At 44.7% G+C, this 21,318-nt stretch overlaps 1 protein-coding gene across 7 annotated transcripts in view; it reads left to right on the top strand.

The window, feature by feature from the left end:
* The window catches only part of LOC137474335 (cystine/glutamate transporter-like), a 29,010-nt gene extending 8,222 nt beyond the window's left edge, over window positions 1-20,788 (top strand). The window contains exons 1-14 of one of the 7 annotated variants that reach the window (XM_068190805.1): window positions 899-1,951; window positions 2,662-2,930; window positions 4,709-4,973; window positions 7,096-7,222; window positions 7,982-8,097; window positions 8,767-8,892; window positions 11,213-11,312; window positions 11,402-11,446; window positions 11,641-11,764; window positions 12,077-12,180; window positions 14,071-14,167; window positions 14,942-15,091; window positions 17,396-17,570; window positions 18,385-20,788. In XM_068190805.1, coding sequence (XP_068046906.1) covers window positions 4,781-4,973; window positions 7,096-7,222; window positions 7,982-8,097; window positions 8,767-8,892; window positions 11,213-11,312; window positions 11,402-11,446; window positions 11,641-11,764; window positions 12,077-12,180; window positions 14,071-14,167; window positions 14,942-15,091; window positions 17,396-17,570; window positions 18,385-18,449 — 1,422 coding nt within the window. In that variant the 5' untranslated portion in view covers window positions 899-1,951; window positions 2,662-2,930; window positions 4,709-4,780 and the 3' untranslated portion in view covers window positions 18,450-20,788. Of the gene's footprint in view, window positions 1-875; window positions 1,952-2,035; window positions 2,328-2,661; window positions 4,974-7,095; window positions 7,223-7,981; window positions 8,098-8,766; window positions 8,893-11,212; window positions 11,313-11,401; window positions 11,447-11,640; window positions 11,765-12,076; window positions 12,181-14,070; window positions 14,168-14,941; window positions 15,092-15,195; window positions 15,460-17,395; window positions 17,571-18,384 lie in introns of those variants that run through there. The other 6 variants (XM_068190802.1, XR_010999308.1, XM_068190801.1 and 3 more) reach the window with 6 other exon arrangements.
* Window positions 20,789-21,318: the final 530 nt, after the last annotated feature.

Raw genomic sequence — 21,318 nt, 5'->3', positions numbered from 1 at the left:
GTTCCAGGGAGGAGGTCTGATCTGGAGAGTGAAAACAGCTTGCTACTTGGAGGACTGTCCACAAAAGAACAAAGCTCTCAGGACACTTCCCTGCACTGTGCCCCACTAGAGATAATGTAGTGCCAAGATGTTGGCCTCAGGAAACACAACTATGTGGGACAGACTCTTGTTAAGTGTTTTGTTTCTTTGTTTTCCTAGGATTCATGTGCTCCAGTGTCTGGTGCTCTGGCTCTTTTGGATCTGATGGGCAAGTGCCTTGGGTATTCTCTGCTCCTGCTTGTGAGAGAGAGGAATCATGTTAGTTCATCTTACAGGGATGCTGGTGCACTTTCCTGACAGTCTTTAATAGCTGGTGCTGTGGAAGAAGACTGGAGTCTTTTTTAATCAGGTGTGCATCTCTCCAGATTTGTGTTTTGCGTGTCACTGGGAAGATGTGAGGAAGAAATACTCATGAAAGGGCCAATGTTCCTGCACAACAACATTAACGGGAAATCAGTTCTGGATGCACAGAAGTGCAAGTTCCTTGTGGCAGCTGAGCAGAGAGTTACAATTGGATGCCTAGAAAAGTGAGATGACGCTGTATGATCCATGCATCCCAGAAATCAATCAGAACTATGGTTATAAAACATCTCCAATTGTACTGCTTTGGCAGACTGGTCATAATGAAGAATTTTAAACTTGGTGTAGAATATAAATCCTGGTAGGAAGGAACTCTCAAGCCAATAGGAATTTAGCTGCTTGAAAACCTTGGTCTTGGTTTAGCCCAAATTTCAGCCAAAGTTTGGATTCAACACTTCTAAGTTCTCAATTAAAAGGTCATCCTCATATCATCAAGAGGTCCAGACTCACCACCAGTCTGTTTTCCAGAAAATATACCCCTGTTGGAAGGACAACTGGAAATGTCTAAATGAGATGATTAGAAGTGCTGTGACCTGAGCCAAGAGCAATTTTGCTGTCAAGGCAAAAAAAATTTTCATTTAGACAGAAATGTTAGGAAATAGTAGTCTTTTGATAGACAGTTCACAAGATGATATTTGTCAAACTCTGTAGAAAGAGAAGCCAATGGAAATTATTTTTACATTTACACCTAAGGCAATTGCATGGATTTATTACTACATCTGGGGCTGCAAGCCTGAGTCTGATTTATTAACTACTGTCCCTTTTGGTTTCTTATCCAGGGTGGCAAACCAGCTGTAGAATGCTGAAAAGTAGTTGAGCTGCATGTCTTGTCCCTTCAGCCTGTTTCTTGTGTTCATTTTGGTCTATAAACAAACATCTCTCAGGTCTCCTAAATAGATTTTCTGATTGAGTTCCCAGAACAGACCACCACCAGCCTCATTAAAGCTTATTTATGTTACTTTCATGCATGAATAAAAAAGCTCCCATTCACTGTTGATTTTATTTAGTTAGATTCTGTGCCTTGTGGTAGACATTGAATTGGAGTGACATTTTTGGCACCAAAAAAGAAAAAATAGTGAGAGTGCAAGGAATAGTTTGACACCTGCATATTTTGCAGTACAAAAAGGAAGGGGTTAACCTGTTCTTGGCTATGTGATATTGATTGAGGACACAAAGAAAATACAGCTGTAAATATTTAGGAATATTCCCTAGTAGCTGGGGTGTTTTTTAGGGGGTAGGTCATTGAACTGGGACTCTGGAGGTATAGACTGTTTTCCCAGGGATGCCACCTGCTCCCTGCGTGATAGGAAGAGGAAGGTCACTCGTTGTTCTAGGTCCCAGCTCCCAGCTGAGAATGATGCTGTCTCCCTCCTCTCCTTTTCCAGCTTGCTTGTTTATCTCACTAGCTTTTCATCAGAGTAATATCCACTCTGTCTCTGTGCTGAGCACAGTGGGTCCTGCTCTTGGCTGGGGCTTCTAGTCACCACTACAGACACGATTCTCTCTTTACGCCTGTCTCCTCACTCTCCGTCCACGCTCCAGTGCTTGTGAGGTAAGATTAACATCTAAAAAACCCCAAACCAACAATAAAATCAGTGGAAATGAAGAACGAGGAAGGAAATATCCAGTGTATGTGATAAGTTGTGCAATAGGTTTGAGTAGTGTTTTTCTCCAGCCCTGCTGGCTGATGATCTCTCTCTTGTAAAGGTACTGCATTTTGGGACAAGAAGGATCTGAGCCTGTCATTTAAGTCAGAAGGGTGAACAAAAAGCAGCTTTGCCTCCTTCCTTTGCACTAAGCACATTGTGAATATTCTTAAGCATTGCCACAAGGATTAACATCCCTGAATTTTAATGTGCCTGGTGCTGGAATGTAGCTGGAAAGCAGAGCAGGCAGGAATGGTCTCTCTGGGCTGTGGGCTCTGCTAGGTGACTCTTTGAAGTTCTGTTCAATAGCTTTCTGTTATTCTTTATATTTTTTTCCCTTTTCCACTTTTTTTCCTCCTCCTTCAACCACTTCTGGAACAAGTACTGATACATTTCATGTTTCTCAAATTTACTGGACTGGATTGTTTTATCTTCACATACTTTTGCATGGCAGTAGTATTAAAATAAAAAATAATGAAAAAAGGCATGGGGACAGAAGTACAGAGTTTGGTGTTTACTTTGGATCATTAACCTGGTCTGTAAATTTGATTTGATCTCTCCTTCTTTTTTTTTTTTTTTTTTTTGTTCCTCCCCTGCTCTCTGTGTGTAATTTCAGAGCCTGCAAAGAGACGCTGTCTTCTGTGGCTTCAGGATCCCAGCAAGAAATGGGAGTCTGATGGATTGTAAATGCACCTGCTTGTTTGAAACCCAGCCAAACAGATAAGTGCACTTTTAATTCTCTCCGAATGGTGCTTTAGACATAGCTCTGCACAGCATCTCTCTTCAGTTCAGTTTGTGAGGCTCTGTTTCACCCCTGCAAATGAATGCTGTGTGGGTCTCACTTCAGCTGAGAAATACCAGACCATATTGGTCTTTCACGTTAAGGTAATTAATTGGTGTCTGAGAGAACTGCAGCTGAGGGGTTGGGAGGCTCCCAGGGATCTATCCCTGCTCTTCCAGAGCCACTGTCTCCAGCAGCCCTGTGAGGTTTTGGGACTCTGAGGAGCAGCTCTGTGGGACCAGATGAGGCTGATGTGACCCATCTGAGCCTTAAAGAGTCCTATGGGACTCATTAGAGGTTTAATAACTAAACTTGGCTGGTTTGATTGAGAAGATGCTTGTGCAGGCTTGGCGCAATCTCAGAGAAACCAGCTCATGCTGCTGGCAGGAGAAAGGGTTTTCTGCATGTGCTTCTCATATGTGTGCAGAGAAAGTGATAACCCTACTTCCTCCCACCAGCTTCCAGGTGGGAAAAGAGCTGGGGGTGGGGGAGAAAAGACCTTGGTTACACTGAATTTGCCCAGGGCATGCAAGGAGTATCGTGGGTGAGTGGTAACAAGACTTGTCCTCTCATAGTTAGGGGAACATTTTTATCTCATTTTTATCTCTCTACCAAGAGAACAATTTCTGGCTGCTTAGGTCTGCTTCTAGAGGTGACCACTGTCTTCTGGTGGACACACCACTGCAATTACTAAATAATTCAAGAAACCCATAAAACAGGGTCTCATGTAAAGTGTAACTTTGCAATAATATACAGCCATGGGGCTGGGGCAAATATTCAGCATGATGCAATTTACTCTGTTAGAATAATGAAAAAAGCACTGAAGCCGAGTGTGTGAGCATTGTTGGGGATATGTGGCAGGAGGCTGGACAAGAGCCAAATTATCTACTCCAGACTTGTCTTGCCTGCTCTTCCAGGGATAATTACTAGTATAAAACATCTACCTTGCTATTAGGGAAACTACAAATAGGTTTGCTACTGCAAATTAGGCTGTAGTAACTGACCTGAATTCATCTTACCTACCTAAGCAGAAGGTGAGTTTCTTGGTGAAGTTGCCAATTTAGGGGTGATAGAGACAGGAGAGATGAGGAGGGGAAGTGCGAGGTTGCTGCAGTTTGTGAGAACTAAATCTGGATCAACTTATGATCCCTGAAGTGTCTGAAGTTCCTCCTTTTCTAGGAAAAACTTCACTGCTGCTGTTATTACCAAAGAATTTTTATATTAATAGAAGAAATGGTGCGTCTATTAGTCATGACTAAGCTCTGTGTTACAACTATAAACAGTACTTATTCCTGACTCTTCTGTACTTTGAAAGCAAAAAAGCTTGACGCTATATTAAGAAACACTGATTAAATGGAGCTCTAGTGAGAAAATCAAGGCTAGTTCATTCAGCAAGGGTAGAGAGAAGTTTAAGAAGCTTAAATCCTCTCTGTGCACCAACTAATGCAGCTTAATGTTTTTCTCATCTCAGAGATTCTCAAGGTATTAATTGTTAGGTTTGCAACTTTAAATCTCTTTTCTGCCAGTGAGCTGAAATCCATGTATTCCCCTATTAGATCCCATTAAATTAACCCCAAGCTGGCTAGTTCCAGTCTGGGCAATCTGACATTACTCAAAGTCAAATCTGGGAATTGTCCTGAGGTGTGGCTGGCATGTAACATGTAACACTGTGCTGCCTGGAAGAAGAAGCAGTAAACACTTGAAGTGTCTCTTGGGAGCTGTACTGATGAGAGAGACGATACCAAGGGTTTTCTACTCACCTGTGGTTTGGCTGGTACTTCCTGCAGCTGGGGAAAACAGATTCAACAGCTCTTGTACAGTTGCTGAACAAAATTTTGTCCCGAAAAGAAGATCCTTGAATCCCTAACTCCTTGTCTTACAGGTGAGCTTTGAGGACACTTGGGACACTGTAGCTCCTGAATGTGGGACCTTCCCCTGTGATTAGAAGAAAACCATGGGGAAAGACAAGAAAGAAGAGGCCATCTTCCTGAGGAAAAAGATAACTTTGCTGCGGGCTTTCTCTCTGCTCATCGGCAGCATGGTTGGCAGTGGCATCTTCATTTCCCCCAAAGGAGTACTGAAAAACTCTGGCAGCGTGGGATTCTCCCTGGTTGTCTGGTTTTCCTGTGGGCTTCTCTCCATGTTTGGTGAGTGCTGAGCTTTGGCAGCCTTTGCTTAAGCAGCTGAGAGGTGAGGGGAGCCCCTGCACATTTTTATGTTCAGAAAGTTGAGAGATGAATAAACCCAAAATTTCTGCTGCAACAAAGGTTTAAGAAGTCAGGGGACGGTTACTAGGAGTTTTTAGTTCAAATTATTTCCCTGGGGTAATGGACAAACTTACAGAACTTATGGTCTGTGAATATCAATTAATGTACAAGTCCAGGGCAGGGGAGTGACAGTGACTGCGAATGGAGACAGCATGGTCTCTGCCAGGAAAGCTGGGAGAGAATGAGTGGACTCCTTCTGTAAAGTAGAAGGAGATGTAGGCACTTTAAAGGGAATCTGAAGGCTGTGCTGTGCTTTTCACAGCCACTGTGAAGACAGTAGGAGGGAGAGTCCCAGTATGCCCCATGGGACCCCCTTTCTGTCAGAGAGAATGGCTGGAGCAGAATAGCAGAGTGCCTGGGGAGCTGCAGGGGCTGCACCAGCCCAGGGTGGGTGTTGGGTGTCTGTAAGAAATGGTGTGGGGATGTCTGATGTTGCCCCACTTTGTGTGTTACTACTGGCTTGATGTCTGTCATTTAGTACCAGTCTTTTCTCACAAAGGTTGTCTTTTTGATGACAATTTCGTTCTAGCTCTTTTGAAATAACATAGCTCTTGTAAGTTCCAGTGGATAAAACACATGGCTTTTAGTTTCTTTCATTAACTCTGAAAAAATCACCATCTCAGAAACTCTCTAAAGGTGCTATTAGAACAACTGCAAGTTCTCCCAGCCCAGGAGAAAAATCTGATGCTTATTATAGTGGGTAACTTTAACATTCTTCTTCTGTTGTAACTTACTAAAAAAAAAAAATTCTACATAAAAACAAACAAACAAACAAACAAAAAAAACCCCACCACACCAAGAAAGGAGAAATACTCCATGTGGAAAAAAAAATCACATTGATTCAACTGTTAATAGGGCAACAAGTTGTTCTTGCTCTTAGCATATGTGTACCAATATTTCACACTGCAACCTCTGTGTGGCTGTTTGATGAATTATGCACTTCTGCTTAAAGAAAAGCTGGCAGTATAATGTGGGCATGGTGTTTCTTATAACCAAGCAGAACAGTAAATGATAATGTGTGTGTAATGCATGTGTAATCACATAGCCAAGCTCTGCCCTTGCAAAGCTTTCTCCCTGTACAGCATCCTTTGATACAGTTTCCTGGAAGGGCCTTGGGAGCCTCTTTATTGAGTGATTGCATTTTGTAGCTGGATTTGTTGGTTTGTTCTTCCCTTTTATCAGCTTGATGACCTCCCCATATAATTTCTCTGATGCTTTTTTGCAGTATATTTAAAAGGCCTGCTTTTTTTCCTTTCAAGTGGGGCATATATACAAGTTCCATTCCATGAGCTCAGGAACATACTTACATGCATGTTTGAAGTATTTAAAGGGATCCACTGGAATCTCGTGAGCTCTCTTCCTATATTTGATGCTTTGAACAGGAATTCTGCACAAATTTTCCAGCAGGGAGGCAGGAAACATTGAGGTGGGTCACCATCCTGCTTGACCTGAATATGGCATGATTGCCATGGGACTTGGAGGCATGGCCATGTCACCACTGGATTCAAAGGAGGGAAGGGATTTATGTGAAGATGCAAGAAAAGTACACAAGAATGTGGCCTGGGATCAAAAGCATGATTGAAATGACCAGTTCAGTCATGGCTTGTGGCTGAGCTGCTGTCGCTGCTTTGTAAGCACCATTTCACCAGTTTAACAGTGAGGAGAATCACGAATCCAGGATATCTTTCAAAGGAAACCTCTTGTAGCCCTGTACAGCATTTCTATCACACACCCTTCTTCAGAGCTTCCATGGAAATGTTGTAACATTAAGCACAAAACAGAGAATTTCTTTCCACCTGACAGGTAAGCCAATTACTTGAAAGCTTACTTCAAACCATGGTAGTGCACAGAAATAGGGAAGAGTGGTTCTGTTAAACTTCTTTTTCTTCCTCTCAATCACTACTTATTTTGAACAGATTTGTTCAATCCCTGAAAAATCACACAGAAAAGGGAAAATCGCTGGGATTATTTACTTGGTACATTTTTACCTGAACTTTTCCAGGTGCCTTGTGTTATGCAGAGCTTGGAACAAGAATCACCAAGTCTGGTGGACATTATATCTACATTTTGGAGACACTAGGGCCTCTGCCAAGCTTCTTATTCCTGTGGGCAGAGTTTTTTGCTATCAGGTAAGAGATTTGGTTTGCTTGCCTCTTCCTGGATGCAGTGATAATTTAAAATACCAAAAGTTATGGTGCCAGGTAACAGTCCAGGCAGTTTGTATAAAGGAAAGACTAGAAACGAGCTGAATGATTTTAAAAGACTTTTCAGTGATAAAAGGAAGAAGATGCAATGTGGAAATAGTTACAAATATTGAATGTGTTCTGTACTTGAAGAATATCTCTCTTCTCCCCTGGCAGCTCGTATCCCCCAAGGGCTGTGGTGTGTTTCAGAGACTGACAATAGATAGCAGATTTGTTTCAGATCTTCTGTTTTCAGTGTGAAACTTCTTTGGTTTCTTCAGATTCAGAAAGTGGAGACAACTTCCTGGCTTAGCCCCAAATTCAATAATTTATAAAATTGTGAACTACTTCTTTTTTTAACATTAAAAAAGAAGTCCTCACCTCTCAATAACCTGTATCCTTCATGTAAGCTAAGATGAAGCAGAACATATGAACTACACTTGCATTGCTCAGTATGATTAATCGCAACTTTTGCTTTCAAGCTGGGAATTAATCATTCTGCAGCATGTGTTTTTTTAACCCATTTACTGAGAAAAACCTATGAGAAAAACTCGATGGGAATTCACCATCTGCATGGGTGAGAGGATTAAGCCAGGTGGGGAAACTCGCTCCCCTTCCCAAGTTTTGTGCAGTTTTACCTCATGCCATTTTTCAGCCATCCTCAGACCAGTTTGTGCTTGGTTCCCCCCACACTCCCCACTCCAGGCCTGCCAATAGTGCTGTGATTTCCCTGGCATTTGGACGCTACATGCTGGAGCCATTTTTCGCCCCCTGTGCTGCCCCTGTCCCTGCGGTGAAGCTCGTGTCTCTCCTGGGCTACTGTAAGTACTAACATTTATGGGATTGTCCATCCTGGCCTCTCTGCCCTAGACTAGGAGCACTTATGGGGTATTATTTCCCGGGACAACTGTGGGAGAAGGGTCCTGTCTTACATCCTCAGCCAACCAAAATGTTCTGATTCAAGGTGATGGTTTTGAGCCATTATACCCTCTAGGAAGTGGAATGGGCCTCCCTGTTGACCAGCTGGAGCCCTAGGTAGGGGGATTTTGCCAGGTGTGGGAGAAGAAACTCTCCATGTGTAAATGTTCAAAAGCCACAGGATTTGTAAGTATAAGGCTTGAGGTTTTGCACTCCTCTCCTGGTGTATCCAGCCCATGAAACTGTCCTGCCTGCTCCAGACTGATGTGGACTGGGACAGGGAATGCTGTCAAGTGGGCTGCTGAGATGTCCCATGCCTTTCCCCCAGGCAGGTGTGGATCACCCAGCTGGAATCAGGTTCCTGCTCCCTTTTAGGAGTGTTAAGTCAGCTCCCTCTTTAAGCACTGTATATTGGACCAATGTTTCCTGACATCTCTCATCCCAGGCATCCTCTCTAAAGGCATAAAGATGCCACCTTCCCCCAGCATCCCTAGGGCAGGGAGAGCTGCTGTATTTTTTCCTGTGTGTGTTGAGCCCAGGCTGCAGCTGTAACAGTGTGGTTTCCTCTCCAGACATGGTCCTCACCCTCAATTCCTGGAGCGTCACCTGGAGTGCGCGGCTGCAGACGGCTCTCTCCATTGTCAAACTCCTGGCTCTTGCACTCATCATCGTGCCAGGGATGATGCTGCTGGCCCAGGGTAGGTGTTGCTGCATGGCTGAGGAGGGTGCTCGATGTGACCCCAGTCATGGTGTTTATCAGTCCCAAGTGACAAGTGTGATGCTCACTCAGCTGGCAGGAGCTTTCTCTGTCCATGTGCCAGAAGTGAATTAGCTGGGAGCTGAGACCGGCGTAGCTGGCACAAGCTGCATCATTGCATTGGGCTGATGCACCTGGCTGGGTGGTGGTTTCTCCAAAATTTAGTGGGTCTTAGTGCCAGAGGATGTGTGAGTCTACCCAGGGTCACCCTAACCTTCCTCTGCAGATGGTCTCTCCTTGGAGTCAGACGTACCTATTTCTAGTGCAGCTTGAAATCTTTCCAAAGCAGCACATATTCAATGGACATTTAGGATATGTGACAGCATCCCCTGTGCCAATCATAGCTGTGTAATGAGTTACCAGCACTCAGCTGAGCCCTGGTAATGGCATCTCTAACCCTTCTGTGGCACAAGCTAATGTGTTTTACCTCCTGATCAAGATAGGTGATAATTTAGTGAATTTACAATGAACTTGGTACAGGATTTCATGACCATATGCAGAGTGGGGGAGAAAAACCCTACCAGTAGGATCTTCTGTGAATGATACAAGAGGACTGGCTTTAATCCAAGCCTCAGTTTATAGAAAAGCCCAAGGCATTCCCACTCAAGGGATGAAGCCTGCTCCCTCTTCATGCTATTACCTTCTTCTGCAGAGAAAACACCACAGGCAATGAGCTCCGTGTTCATGTTTCTTTCTGATGTCTGGAGCTGGCTCCTTTGAACATGCAAAGCTCCCTTTGGGCTGGCAGCACTTCTGAACTAAAGGACTGCCCTGCAGCTAGGAATCCCAAGCCATTATTCTTAGGAATGCCTTCAAACGACAATCTGGAGCCCTGGCACCCATCCTCTGGTGGGGAGGATAAGTGCAGATGACATCTGGAGGGAGAATTCACCAAGAGACTCCAGTGTGATGGGTTGTATTTAATGTGACTCACGGGGGGACTGTAAATTGCTCATTAATGCATTGCAGGCAATAAATCCTTTTCATGCACCATCACCTACCAGCCATCATTTTGGGACATAAAAAAGTACCCCAATAGACCCACTCCTACATTTTGGGTTAGTTTTCTTCAAACCTATTTTCAAATTGACTTCATTTTTTTTTTGTGCTTAAAAATTAGTTTTGCACTTTAAAATAATTTTGGATGATTCCTCTGCTTTGTTCTGCTTTTTTTTTTTTTTTGATTGCACTTCTGCCATTGCCTTCTTTGGCTCAGGCTTATATTAGAGAGTTGCTGGGCCAGTGTTTCAAACCCAAGTGCCCAAATCTCGTCACTGAATGTCTTGCAGAAGCACCTCCCTAGAAGTGGCCTGACTTTCTCCATGTGCTCCATGCCATATCACCTTGCCTGGTAAAGCCCAACTAAGAAAGCTTCTCACCTCTTAAAGAGAGTTTATTATGGAAAATTGAACATAGATGTGGAACCAAATCTTGGGTTACCTGGATTTGAAAATGTTGGGAATGTAATTCTTTTTGACTGTGTTTGAATGAGAGGCCATTCAGAATTGTTCTCTAAATCTTTTTGGTTTGATTTAGAGAAAATACTGACTTTGATTTTTTTTTTTAAGTTTTGTTTTGTTGTTTCAAGCAGAGAACTTGAAGGAAAATTAGGGGAGTTGGTAAATATCTGAGACACCTCTACTTTGTACAGGTTATTTGCTTGGCGCTCTGTGTCCTTTCCTGTGGGTGAGTGGTGGTGGGTCAGACTGGCAGGTCCCTGCTCCCATCCCCTCCTCCAGCCTGGTTCCCATGCTCTGGCCAGCACAGGGCTGGGGTCAGTGCTCCAGCAGCAGGAACAGGAGAGAGCACAGTGAGAGCTGAGTTAGCCGCCTCGCTGGCTGCACCACATCAAAGGGGAGTGTGTGTCCAGCTGCTGAGGGGGCTGGGGACTGAACATGGGGGTCAATCCAACAACTTAATTTTGGGCCTAAAGGAAGGAGAGGACAACTAGGATCAGCTCGTCTCCATGATCTCCGGTTCCCACATCAGGGTCTGTTGGAAACAACTAGTTATTATTGTTGCCCTTCTTGAAATGCCTACCATAACTGGACAAGAGATAGATTTTTTTTTTTTTAATGTCACTATAGGAAAGTAGACATATCAGCAACAGTAATGAAATGAATTTGAATACCCTTCTCCAAGGAAATCACAAACACTCTTCTCAGGTCTGGGCAAGAGGTACATGGGATGTTATCCTACAGGGAAGGAAGCCTGTCTCTGACATTTCCCTGCTCTGTGTCCGTTGTTTATCTCCTCTGCAGGCCACACCGAGAACTTCCAGGATGCTTTTGACAGACAGTCGCTGGTTCTGGATAAGCTCCCCCTGGCTTTCTATGCAGGCATGTTCGCATACTCCGGCTGGTAGGTGCGATGGGAGGGCACTTCCCGGGCAGCATACAGGTGCCCTCAGCATGACTCAGACTCTCACCCCGTCTCTTCCCATCGTGCAGGTTTCAGACCAGCTTTGTGCGTGAAGAGTTGGTCAAACCTGAACGGTAAGGCTGGGAGGAGCTGCCCTGGGTTACCAGCCTCGGGCGTCCCGCAGCTTTCCCTGCAGTACAGGAGGAACAAGTTTGTGGGTTCACCTGACTGCAGTCAATTGTACTACCAGATAAAATCTGCAGTAGTACCGTGCATAACAAGGGATAGCAGCTTGTTCTTTGTGTGTGTGTGTTCCCCTTCCTTGCAGAAATATCCCCCTGGCTGTCATCGTGTCTGTGATCACGGTAATTGTGGGATACATGCTCACCAACGTCTCCTATTACACAGTCCTGGGAAAAGATGATGTTCTGGCTTCTCCTGCTGTGGCTGTGGTGAGTTGTCATTGCTATTGTTATCTCCTCAGTGTAGCCAGCTTATGCTGTGGTCATGGCAAGTCTTTCAGACATGGTTTTCCTATAAAATGCTTTATTGCTTTGTAATTTCTCTGGATTACTGGGCAGCAGTAAATTCTTCTTGTTGTGCCTAAAAGATAATGAAAAGTAACCTGCAGATGACAGTAGAAAAGGTGAGATTTATGACTTCTATATTACTCCTTCAATGGAAGAAGTTTTCTTTTTTTTGACCCTGATGTCACCTAGAGATCACCACATGTTCCCTAAAGTCACGTTTACTCTTCCCTCCAGAGCTTTGTACAGCGAGCCTTCAAAAGCCTGATCTCCGTGGTCCCTGTCCTTGTCGCACTGTCCTGCTTTGGAACCATGAATGGAGGAATCTTCACGTTTTCAAGGTCGCATCCCTAAGGGTCTATTATGCTTTTGGCTCACTGAATCAGAGGGAAGCATCACCAACCTGTGCAGCTACCCATCCACACAGTGGCATTTTAGCCATTTAGGGAAAACAAGGCTTTTGACTCCCAGGCTGTCAGTTACAAGATGATCCCTTTTGGCTAAGAGTCTGCTTTTTATATTTCTGACCAGGTCCAGACCTTGGTATCCAGGACTGGTCATAATCAAAGATTTTTATCTTCTCCCCTACCCTTCAGTTAAATCCCCAATTTAAAGTGAAATGTCAGTTTCTGGTGAGCTAAAGGCTTTGTTGATGTTGGCAGCTGCTCAGTGAGACTGAGTCTTCTTCCACTGGGTTCACCCAGCTGTGCTGCTGGAGGGCACGGAGTCCCTCTGTTGTGAGGCTCTCTAGGCAAACTCTCCCTTGAGAACTTTGCTTTGAAGTCAGTGAAATGTCACTGGGATGGGCTATTCCTAAAGCAATAGTCAAGGTTCAAGAAGTCTTGTTATAGCAATAAGAAAAGCTTTGTTCCATGGAAAAACAAACTTGCCAGCTTCACCGTCTGCCACACTCCGTGTCCTTATGGGAGCCTTGAAATTGGAGAGGAGGGCAGGCCTTATGAAAAAGTATGTTGTGCTGGTCCTGTGGAGCTGAGCAAACTCTCTGCAGTGGGTTTTGCTTCACAGCTTTGATTCACATCAGTTGATCTGAAAGGAATGTTTCATAGCCTGAAAGCTAATGAATTATCTGATCCACTACTGTGAAGTCCTGTATTAAATACAGGTGTGGATGATCCTTCCCATTAGCTGCTCCAGATAATGGTTTTCTTTGAGAATGAGAAGTCTCTGGACAGCACAGAGGTTCTTCATGTCCCCTACTGACCTTCTCTTCCCCATCCTGGCATCATTAACATAATCACTGCAGAAAGTCCATATAAACACTTGATGGGGCCTCTCTGGCTGCCTGCCAGCCACACCCCTGCAAAGCCACAGAGACAGCAATAAAACCAGTTATACACTTGTGCCCCAGCTGCTTGGGGCCCTGCTTCAGCCCAGCTGATGCTCTGGCATGGTTTGATTGAGGATATTAAGTTTCTAAAATTGGATGTGATTGTCTTCTCCCTAATTGCCCTTTCACGAGTCAAAGGAGGGATGCAAGCAAGGAACTCTGTGCTCTCATTTTGTAGCTGTTCTTGTGTGTAGCTGGTCTCTTGGCAGTATGACAAACTGTATTTTCCAACAGCTGACCAGAAGATTGGAAATCATCTGTCATTTGAGGAGATTGCACTTTATTTTTTCTATATATGTACATATAAGAATATAGGCTTCAAATCCCATTTGACAATAGGCTTGACAATCCCATTTCATAAACTCACCAGTTTCTCTTATAAAGGATTGAAGTTTGTGATCCCTCCACTTCCTTTTCACTGGAAAGATTAATTCCTTTTTTGATGGCAAGAGACTTTCTTACTTCTGTTTCCAGTCTGAGTTCATTCATGGTCACTTTGGACTTGCCCAAAGGTCTTTGCTAATGAGGCACCCAAGGAGACACTGCCAGTGGTTCTGATGGTGGGCTCTGAACTGCACTGAACTGGTCTTGGGAGAGCTGTGGGAGCTCAGCCTTGGTTTTCTTCCAAATGCCCCCAAAGCGGAGCTCTGAGCAACTTGGTCTGGTGGAAGCTGTCCCTGCCCATGGCAGGGGGGTGGGTTCCAACCCAAACCAGACTTTCAATGAAAGTGCAGCTAAAGGCAAAACCGTGGCCTTGAATAGCAGCAGACTTGTGCTGAGGAAGGGCGCGGGTGCCTTGATGCCTCAGGTCAGTCTAGTGACTCATCTCATTTCTAATGTGGATGTAGAATGTTAATGTAAAGGGTTCCCTGTCTTTTCCTAGGACTCTGTTTGTGGCTTCCAGGGAAGGGCAGTGGCCTCCTCTCTTCTCCATGATCCACATTCGAAGGCATACCCCCCTTCCTGCTGTCATGTTAATGGTAAGGAGATCTGGCTGTGTGTGACATGCTCTGTTCTTTTGCTGTCTTGGCTTTCTTGCAAGGACTGGATAAACTGAGGAGTTTTAGAGGGTGTTGGGACATTAAATTACCCCCTGAAAAATAAAGAAGGCAGGATACAGGAAATGGCTGCAAAGTATTAAGTCCCCTTGAGCCAGCAGTGGTATCCAAATGTACAACTTTGAAGTCCCTGCCTTATAACATTAGACAACTTTTTAAAAAATACAGTCCCTACCATCTGCCACAGGTGCTGCTTGATATTGCCTTATGAAAATAGCTCTGCCAGGTTTTGGCTATCTGGAAATTTAAAATTCCGAGGTGTGGTGGAAATGCAGGGAATGAGCATTTGTGGAGATAGTCTGGTCTCATGTTTTGGTTTGTTCAGGGTTTTTTTTATGGCAATGGTCCAGCTCCATCCCAACTGTGCTGCAGTGCCTGTTGCAGCTTGGCTGAGCTGCTCAAAACTTAGCAGATGTCATTGTAGATAGCCTGTGTACCAGCAGTGCAGGCTTTTGGGTCATGTTTTAATTGCCCTGGCTTGGACATGAAGCATCGAAGATGCTGCTGATCTTGAAATTATCACTCTTTTCTGTATCACTACAGATTGGTGCCTTTAGGTCTTTTGCCTTCAGTCTGTGACACTGTTTTGTAAAGCTCCCTGACCTCCAAAATGCTGGGGCTGTGAAGTAGTTGTGGGGTGGTTGGAGGAGGTGATCCATGGCTGTAATGACTGTATTTCATGTTCACAATGCTCAGTTCCCTTTGGTCACTGCCATGGTGTGCATCGGGGACATCTACCATCTGCTGAACTTCTTCAGCTTTTCCCGATGGCTCTTCATAGGATTAGCCACCCTCGGGCTCATTGTCCATCGCCACCGTCACCCGGAGCTGCACAGCCCCTTCAAGGTAAAAGCGCAGCACGTACCTGCCAACCAGGAACCTGCAGGCCTGGCACCCCTCCCTTTGATTTGCTCATAATTACAGCATTACATGGCCATGGTTGCCTTTAGGCTCTAAGAGGTTTCAGTCCCTGATGCTTAGTAATGCCTATGGGGAGCTCCTGAAACTGGTTGATGTGCCCAAACAGCCAGATGTGATAAATCCTATAAAGCCAGTTCTACATGGGGTCACCAGATACATCTGCTAGAAGACTGCTTGCTACAAGGGACAAACTTTCAGGCTTGGAACTGGGAGATGTAGAGAGAGCAGTTCTCTGGCTCATCTCTTGTGGCCTACAAGAAGGGACTCTTGCCTGGATGTTATTTCAGTGGCGGGTAAGTCCCAGCTCTAGCTGAGAAACAGGAAGGTGTCAGGCTTGAGGGAAAAGGAACATGGGTGGTGAGGTCCTGGGAGCGAACCTGACTTGGGAGGAATCATCTGCTGGTATAGAAATATTGTCTCATATAAAGCTGTGGGCCCCTCTTGTGGTCTTTCTCACTCTGCTGGGTGCTGGGATCCCACTCATGTCAGCAGGGGATGCTGGAGCTGGTGCTGGAGCAGCTTTCCATGCTTGGGTTCCTTTCCCACTGCCGGGTAATGCGCAGAAAGCATTAGGCTGGGGTGGTGCTTGAGGCAGACAGTTTGATCCCGACTCTGGTCACCCCTGCATGGTGCCTCCAGGCAGCAGATCCTGGGAAGAGAGAGGACCCTCTGGGGCTGCTGGCACTGGGCAGCGAGAAGCTCGGGCTACAGAAACACTTTCTGCAACTCGCAGGGCTCCTCCATGAGCTGGGTGCATCCTCCTGCAAAGTTCGGGATAATTTTTCTTCTCGGTCTTTGCATTCAGCAGAGACCTTGAGGCTTCCCAGTTTGTTGGTTGGCTGCACTCGTGTACTCCCTCAGAACCAAACTGAATAAGTTTTTAGTTTTCCTTTCAAACCAATCTTCTCAGGAGAGATTTAGTGGGTGGCAATGCTGATGGTTTCAGATGCCGAGATTTTTACCCTGGCTTTCTTCAGACAAAGATTCAAACTTCTAGCGGCTCCTAAATGGCGATTAAACGGGGGAGGGAGGGAGGGAAATACTGGCCTTTGGGTCAGTTCGGCTGGTTTCCCCCCCGCCTTTTCCCTGGTTTTTCTCACTTCTGTGCAAGAGGCAGGGGCTGCAGGTGGCGCGGGCACGTGCTGCGCTCTAGTGGCCGCACGCGGGCTGTCGCCTGCCGCTGCCCGGTGGCGAGCAAAGCGTGGCGCGCGTGTGACAGGGCTGGTGCTCACTCCCATACAGCATTTTGAGTTAAAAACGGCGAGAAAACACCGGAAAGAGGAGGGAGCAGTCCACTCGCACACCTCGCGAGCAGATGTGCAGCGTGTGTGCGTGTAGGAGCGGCTGGCAGGGGATGCTCTGGCTGGAAAGACAAATGTACCTAAGTTTGATGGCTGGATGGCTGCCATACCTAGAGCAACTGATCTCTTCCAACTTGGCATGTTTTGTATCCAAAATACAATCTTTATTACTGGTAAAGATTGTCACCCTATGTGAGAGCAACTCCTTCATTCCATCAGCCATGGCGAGGAGTTCCTTGGCTGAGTTTGGATCCAGAGACAGAGGGAGTGTTTCACAGTTTTATTATTTATTGCAGTCTTCCTATTTGCTCTCCAAATAACCCAGATGAATTGGCTCATCCAATAGGGTATGGCTGAAGTGCTGAGTGCTGCTTTGATTTTCTTCATGGTGTCGCTGAAGCTGGAGTTCTTGGTGCAGGTACTATAGAGATAGGGAGTCTGGTTTGTTTTGGTTTAGTCACTATAAGTCTCAGGTGACCTGGAGGCAGGCCAACAAGAGTCATGAGTTTTATAAGCAAAGAACAGTTTGATTCAAAGTGCCACTTCTTTCTTGGCTTCAGATTTTCCCTCAGCAGTTGCCTTAGGTGGCAAGTAGGTATGTGTGCCTGTGCATGCACAGGAGCAGGACATTCACAGAGCCGTGGGGTGTAGGTGGCTTCTCCCCCTGCTCGGCTTCCAGTTGCAAGTGATGTTTAGATTTTGGTGCACGTGAATATAGGGGGCATGCACCTCATGAGGCACACGGGGCTCTGAAGCTGATGCAGTTGTTTGCAGTCTGATTGTACAGAAGCATTCTGCAGGACAGGATATGATTCTTCTCATTTTCTTTAGGTGGATAAACAAATACAGTGCGTGCTGGCACATACAGAGCCTGATCGGCTTACAGCCACCATTTTTCCCTGATAGTCTTCTGTGCTGTTTTCCCCAGGTTCCCCTGTTTGTTCCCGTCTCTTTTACCATCATCTGCCTCTTCACAGTGGCAATGTCTTTCTACTCAGACCCTGTGAACATCAGCATTGGATGCACCATAGTTTTGAGTGGTTTTCCAGTCTACTACCTCATAATTCACAGGCAGATGTCAGACCGCTGCCGTAACCTGTTTTGTAAGTATGCATTTCACTTTCGGTACTGTGGACCTAAAGGCGCTCAGGGGTCAGGATGCTGGTTTGTTCCCAGGGCTCATCTCTGATGCAAATTGCTCCTTGACCAACAGACCTCATGAAACCTAAACCATGACCCCTGGCACCACTTTGGTGTCTTTCCCAAGGCACAGCCTCCACAGCCAAATTTGTTTTAACAAAGACAAGGCTGAGGGGGAACAAAGAGGGTCGCTTTCCCACCCCAGCCGTAGTACCTACTAAACTTTGTCATGTCTTTGGGATTACCAACTCTGGGTGAAATTTGTCTGACATGGAGCAGAAAGATGAAAAGTTAGGATGGAGTGACTACAGGCAGATGCTGTAACCCCATGCACAAACTTGCTTGCTGAAAGTCTGGGGCGAGGACTGGTAGGAGAAGAGTTCTGCCAGAGGTCTGTGTGCTTGGTGAAGAGGCCAGGATGGTCTGGGCACAAATGTAGCCATGGAAATGAAGTACATCTGCACTAGAGGCAGTGTCTAGTACAGATTTCCTTTGGATGTAGGCATGGTGTCACAAGGGTTTTTTTAGAAATGAGGGCCTGGGTTTGAGTTTAATTTGTCATTTCTGTTCCAAGTCTTGTTTTCTTTTGATTTGCTGTTGGATGGAGGTGCGTCAGTAACCACTAAACAGAAGAAAACACATAGCAAGAAAGGAAAGATACAGTGATCTGTCAATATAAAGTGCTCCAGCCATCAGTGCTGGTCCTCCGATTTTTAGCCTTATTTCAGGATTTCCTCTGAACTAAGCTTCCTTCCTTTTTTTTCTCCACCCTTTCAGATTATCTTACACACAAACTACAGTTACTGCTGGAAGTTGTCCAACAAGAAATCAAGACTTACTGAGAAAACCATCAAAACTCACAGAAGACAATAAAAATCTACTTACACCATTTTTGACACCTTTGATCCTACCTAAAGCAGGCCATGTTTTTATTCTTTTTAGTCAGTGCAGTTGAGGATGACTGAGCCAAAACCTTGCTGCAAGTGTTCCTAAGCTTGCCAATTGGGATCTGTTCCTGCCCTTTTATTTTTTTCAGAAGAGCAAACTAGTTCTCTGAAATGAGCTTGTTTTGCCTGCAGAGTGTCTTTGAAACCAAGATCCTAATTTTGCAGCCTAGCCCAGTCCTGAGAAAAAATGTGTGTTTGTACAGAGACAGTATTTGGTTTTCCTGGCTTGGCAAATAGAGGAAGTGGGCATGTTGCAAAACTTAGAATCCAATACATGGAAGCCAAATGCAAGTTTCAAACAGAACCACTATAGCAGCCTTGTTGGACAAGGGGAAGGGTTGGGGAGAGCTAATTAGAGATAAGGCAGATGAATTGGAAAGGGGAATGAAGGAGGATAAAATTTTATCCACCAGAAAGTGCAGATTGAGCTAATGAGAAGGTATTTGAAATTCAAGTATTAACAAAGTCAAGTCAGAATGTTTTGCTTTGATTTTTGTATAAGCAGAATGAGTTTTTTTAGCTTTGAAATAATCTTTCAACTTTTAATTTTACTTTTCTGACATTACATTTTAAAATGTACAAATGCATTTTTAAATCAGTTAAATATCAACTAGAATATGACAGGAGAGATCCTGGTCCCTCCCCCAGTTTCCCAGACCCACTCCTCACCAGTGAAATTGAAAACTCAGAATTTGGCCTAGTTCCAGTGAAATACAATTCCTCCTTTAATTAGACATGACCACTGACGAGACTTGGGCAGATTCCTGAATAAGTGCATCTTCTGGTGCTGTAAGAAGACATGAGTGACTTCACATCCAAGCTTTAACTTGCCAATTGCGCATGACTTGCTGATTTAATCCATAAACGCTCATTGGAGCTAATGGCACAAGAAAGGTTTCCATTATTGGATTACTTTGGTTTACATTATTAATGTGGCAATGTTATGTCCAGATGATACAGCAATTAGCTATTTACAATCACATAATTGTTAATCGGTTCCTAAAAAATGGGAAGTAGCATTCTGAGACTCCTCTAATGACTGCTGGAAAGAGGAACAGCAGAATGTGGAGCATTTTTAAATCCTTTGTATCAAACATTTATGTACTTAAAATAAAAACAAAGTGCCATTTACAAATCCAATGTAATATACTGAAACATGTAAAATTTTGGAACTAAAGTTGGGTTATTTTCAAAGCAATTGAGAATTATTATTCTTGTAATGCCTGCTTCCTGTTCCTGTGCTGAATTAAGCTGGGACAGCAGCAGTGTGGTTGCAGGGCTTGTTTCCCCACTACCCTCCCACAATTTAATTTACAAGCTGCTGGACATTGTCCAACAGGAAATACAGTCTCACTGGGAAAATCCTCACAGCAGAAACCATCACAACCTACAGGAGAAGTTACTGGCTTTAAATGGTAGAATGGATTCAAGTGAGATCTGGAAATGCTTCCAGGATCCCAGACAAGAGCCAATCCCTCCTCGTGCCAGGTTTTGCTGAAGCTGAACTACCTGGCACACCTTCCCACAGCACCCCAGTGGTGGACCAGGACCCCGTATGGGTGGCTGGGGGGCTAACCTGCAGAAGACCTTGCAGAACCAGGTGAGCTCAATCACCCCAACATTTCCTGGCTCCACCCACTTTGGTTTGGGGGATTTTACACATCTTAAGGTAAAAGCATGATGTACTGCCAGCCTGGTCCCAGGCTGCAATACCCATGTGAGCACAGTGTGCACGTGTTATAGCATCAGGACTTCCATATCAAAGCTTGGAGCAGTCTGAAATTGCAATAGAGCTGCTGCGTGTCACAGAGCCACAGACAAAGGGTGAAAAGTCCCTTCTTTGTCCATTTCCTCTAAAGAGAAAAAGTGAACAAGAACTGAAATTCCTGGGAGTAACTAAGTAAAGCTACCTGCTGGACCATGGTTTCTTTATGAAGGATAAGTCATTTGACATATGCTGGGAAGCCACACTTGAGTGCCTCTGCTGACTTTACAGGAATATGATCTTGCAGGGATCCAAGACCTGTTCCATTCCCAGATACTGGAACATGCAGACAGATATAGTACCATGGTTGAGAAATCAGAGGTTCAACAGCTCCACGGATGACATTGCAATTAAAAGGGATAAAAATAAAAAATACAGTGTTCAGAAGGTATCAGTTTACAGTGAGCTCAAGTTTCTAGTTTGTGGAGAGTTGTTTGTTTTTAGAGAGGATGGTGTGCTGCTCCCAGCACACCAATGTAAACATTTTCTACCAAGCCAGAATGCTCTTCCTAAAGTTCCTGTCTCATGTCTACTGAAGCACTTAGGCCTCAGTGGCTCGAAGAACTTCAAGAATGGTCAGAAGTGAAAGAAAGTGAGTTCATAATCACATTTGTGGTGTTGTTTTTTTGGTTTGGCTTGGTTTTTGTGTGTGTGCTCTTGGGGTTTTGTTGTTGTTTGTTTTAATGCTATGTCTGTAGAATGCACTCAGAATGTACCCTTTCTGAAAACTCAGATTTATGTGTTTCAGCCACTACTGAACTGGTGTGACTGGATCACCAGGAAAGAAAAATGTTCTGGGCAGTTCTACTGAATACAATCTGAGATTTAAAAAAAGTCAAAGAAATGCTTTTGTCTTAACAAGTTTGCATCGTTAAGATTTCTTGATATGTTGTTAAGCTTTATGCCTCAGAGCTCTGCTGGGAAACACTGTTGGCTTCTGAAAGGCTGGAGGTCAGACTGGAAAGCTCCTAAGCCTTGTCTGATATGTGTGGGGAAGAG

This window comes from Anomalospiza imberbis, chromosome 5, assembly GCF_031753505.1.
Source record: "Anomalospiza imberbis isolate Cuckoo-Finch-1a 21T00152 chromosome 5, ASM3175350v1, whole genome shotgun sequence".
Classification (NCBI taxonomy): domain Eukaryota; kingdom Metazoa; phylum Chordata; class Aves; order Passeriformes; family Viduidae; genus Anomalospiza; species Anomalospiza imberbis.
Note: the sequence above shows the minus strand (reverse complement) of the source record. Positions and strands in the feature narration are given on the sequence as shown.